Source organism: Lotus japonicus, chromosome 3 (genome assembly GCF_012489685.1).
Source record: "Lotus japonicus ecotype B-129 chromosome 3, LjGifu_v1.2".
NCBI classification, from domain to species: domain Eukaryota; kingdom Viridiplantae; phylum Streptophyta; class Magnoliopsida; order Fabales; family Fabaceae; genus Lotus; species Lotus japonicus.
The window spans coordinates 67,843,060-67,844,603 of record NC_080043.1 but is presented as its reverse complement, the minus strand read 5'-3'; the positions used below and the strand labels follow the sequence as shown (position 1 = coordinate 67,844,603).

General features: G+C 39.6%; 1 protein-coding gene across 1 annotated transcript; it reads right to left on the bottom strand.

Moving 5' to 3' along the window:
- Positions 1-671: 671 nt before the first annotated feature.
- Positions 672-1,322, bottom strand: LOC130744567 (aspartic proteinase CDR1-like). The gene has a single exon (XM_057596741.1). It carries the CDS (start codon positions 1,320-1,322, stop codon positions 672-674), a length of 651 nt encoding a protein of 216 aa, XP_057452724.1.
- Between the last annotated feature and the right edge of the window lie 222 nt (positions 1,323-1,544).

Genomic DNA, 1,544 nt, shown 5'->3' with positions numbered 1-1,544 from the left:
AACGATAATAGTTGAGTCTTGTTGCATTTAAGTCCTTGGTCTAGATGTTAGAGCAATCGAGGGCATTATGGAAAGGAATCTTGTGCAGCTATAAACTTGATCTTTAATGTCTTAATTGTTCATTAGAATAGAGGTTTGATAGTTACAAAGATGCTTTGATGGTGTGTTCAATGTGCACCCGTCATGTTTGGTACTCGAAGGAGAAATTCCATTGTCCATGGAATAAAATTTATGAAGAATGGCAAGGGTTGATGGAGAAGGAAGGTAAAAGGGTTTCAGAAATCAGCAATAATGAGCAAAAGAGTTTTATAAGCATTGAAGAAGAGGTTTTGAGCTGAAAGAATTGGAGTTGATTCCCCCAGCAATGAGGGAACGCATGTGCGTGCACCATGCGTGCAGGCTTGGCAAAAATGCCAAGCTCATGTGCTTACGCACATGCGTGCGTGCCTCCTTCCCTGATGTGCCAAGAACCTGCCTCTACACGCATGGTGCACGCATCACCAGCAGTTGTAACGTCGTAGTTTCATAGCAAAGACTAAATCCTTATTGAGTAGGATCTTCAATAGGATTTAGTTTAACCACATCCTTCACTGCTGGTTCTCTAGCCTGTAGTAAACACCATCTGACAAAAAACTTATTGTTGTGATTGGGTCAATTAAGGTTTTTCCCTCTTAAATAGATCTAGAGGAAGAGTTTCCAAACTCTATCCTCTTGTTTCCCACACTAAATGCTTCCAAGATTAGGAGACCTTGGACTATGGGAGTTGAAACAGACCCCTTTCCAGAAACAATAGCAGTATCACCAAAATTGAGTTTGCTTGAGGTGTTAGGATCTAGAAACATTGGCACCAAACAATAGGAAAATTTCCCACCAATTGATGAACCCGTTTGAGTTATTAGAGAAAGAGGTCCACCTATAAGGCCAACTACGCCAGTGTTTGGCTCTGTAAACTTAAATGTAAATGTATTGTTATGTCCACATCCAATCACAATGTTTGGAAATGAGATGGGAGATCCATTTGTGGACTCAAAAGTGAGGGTTTCAACACTAAGATCTCCATGTGTTGATTTATCACCATATATCATGGAGTATTCACAAGTTTTCTTAATATCATTAGAGCAAGACTTAAGATCACCTAGATACTGACAGTTAGAAGAAGAACAAGGAATGGTTCTATATGTCTTGGATTTTGATGGATCAAAATTGGAGAGTGTTGGTTGTAACAAGTTTTTACAAGGTTTGCATTGCAACCAAACAAGACAGCTACCAGTATCAAGAATATTAAAGACCTTAAAATGTGGGGTTCCAATAGAAAAACTCATTATACGTACTTGTATCTAAGGCTGAGGTTACAATTGTTTTAACTGAGTTTGTTTGGACAAAGGCTTTGTTCAAACGATTGGCACGTTTAATGGAACCACGCACAACACTTGCAACCCGCTGGAATTGGGTTTGTGAGGGATTGTGGAATGGGGATTTTGAAGAGTCGCGATGGATGAGTTCCACATCAAAGCCATTATTTAGAGATTTGGTGAGAGAGAGAA

Coding starts and splice junctions, on each gene's coding strand:
- LOC130744567 (XM_057596741.1), bottom strand. CDS start 1,322: ATGAGTTTTTCTATTGGAACCCCACATTTTAAGGTCTTTAATATTCTT.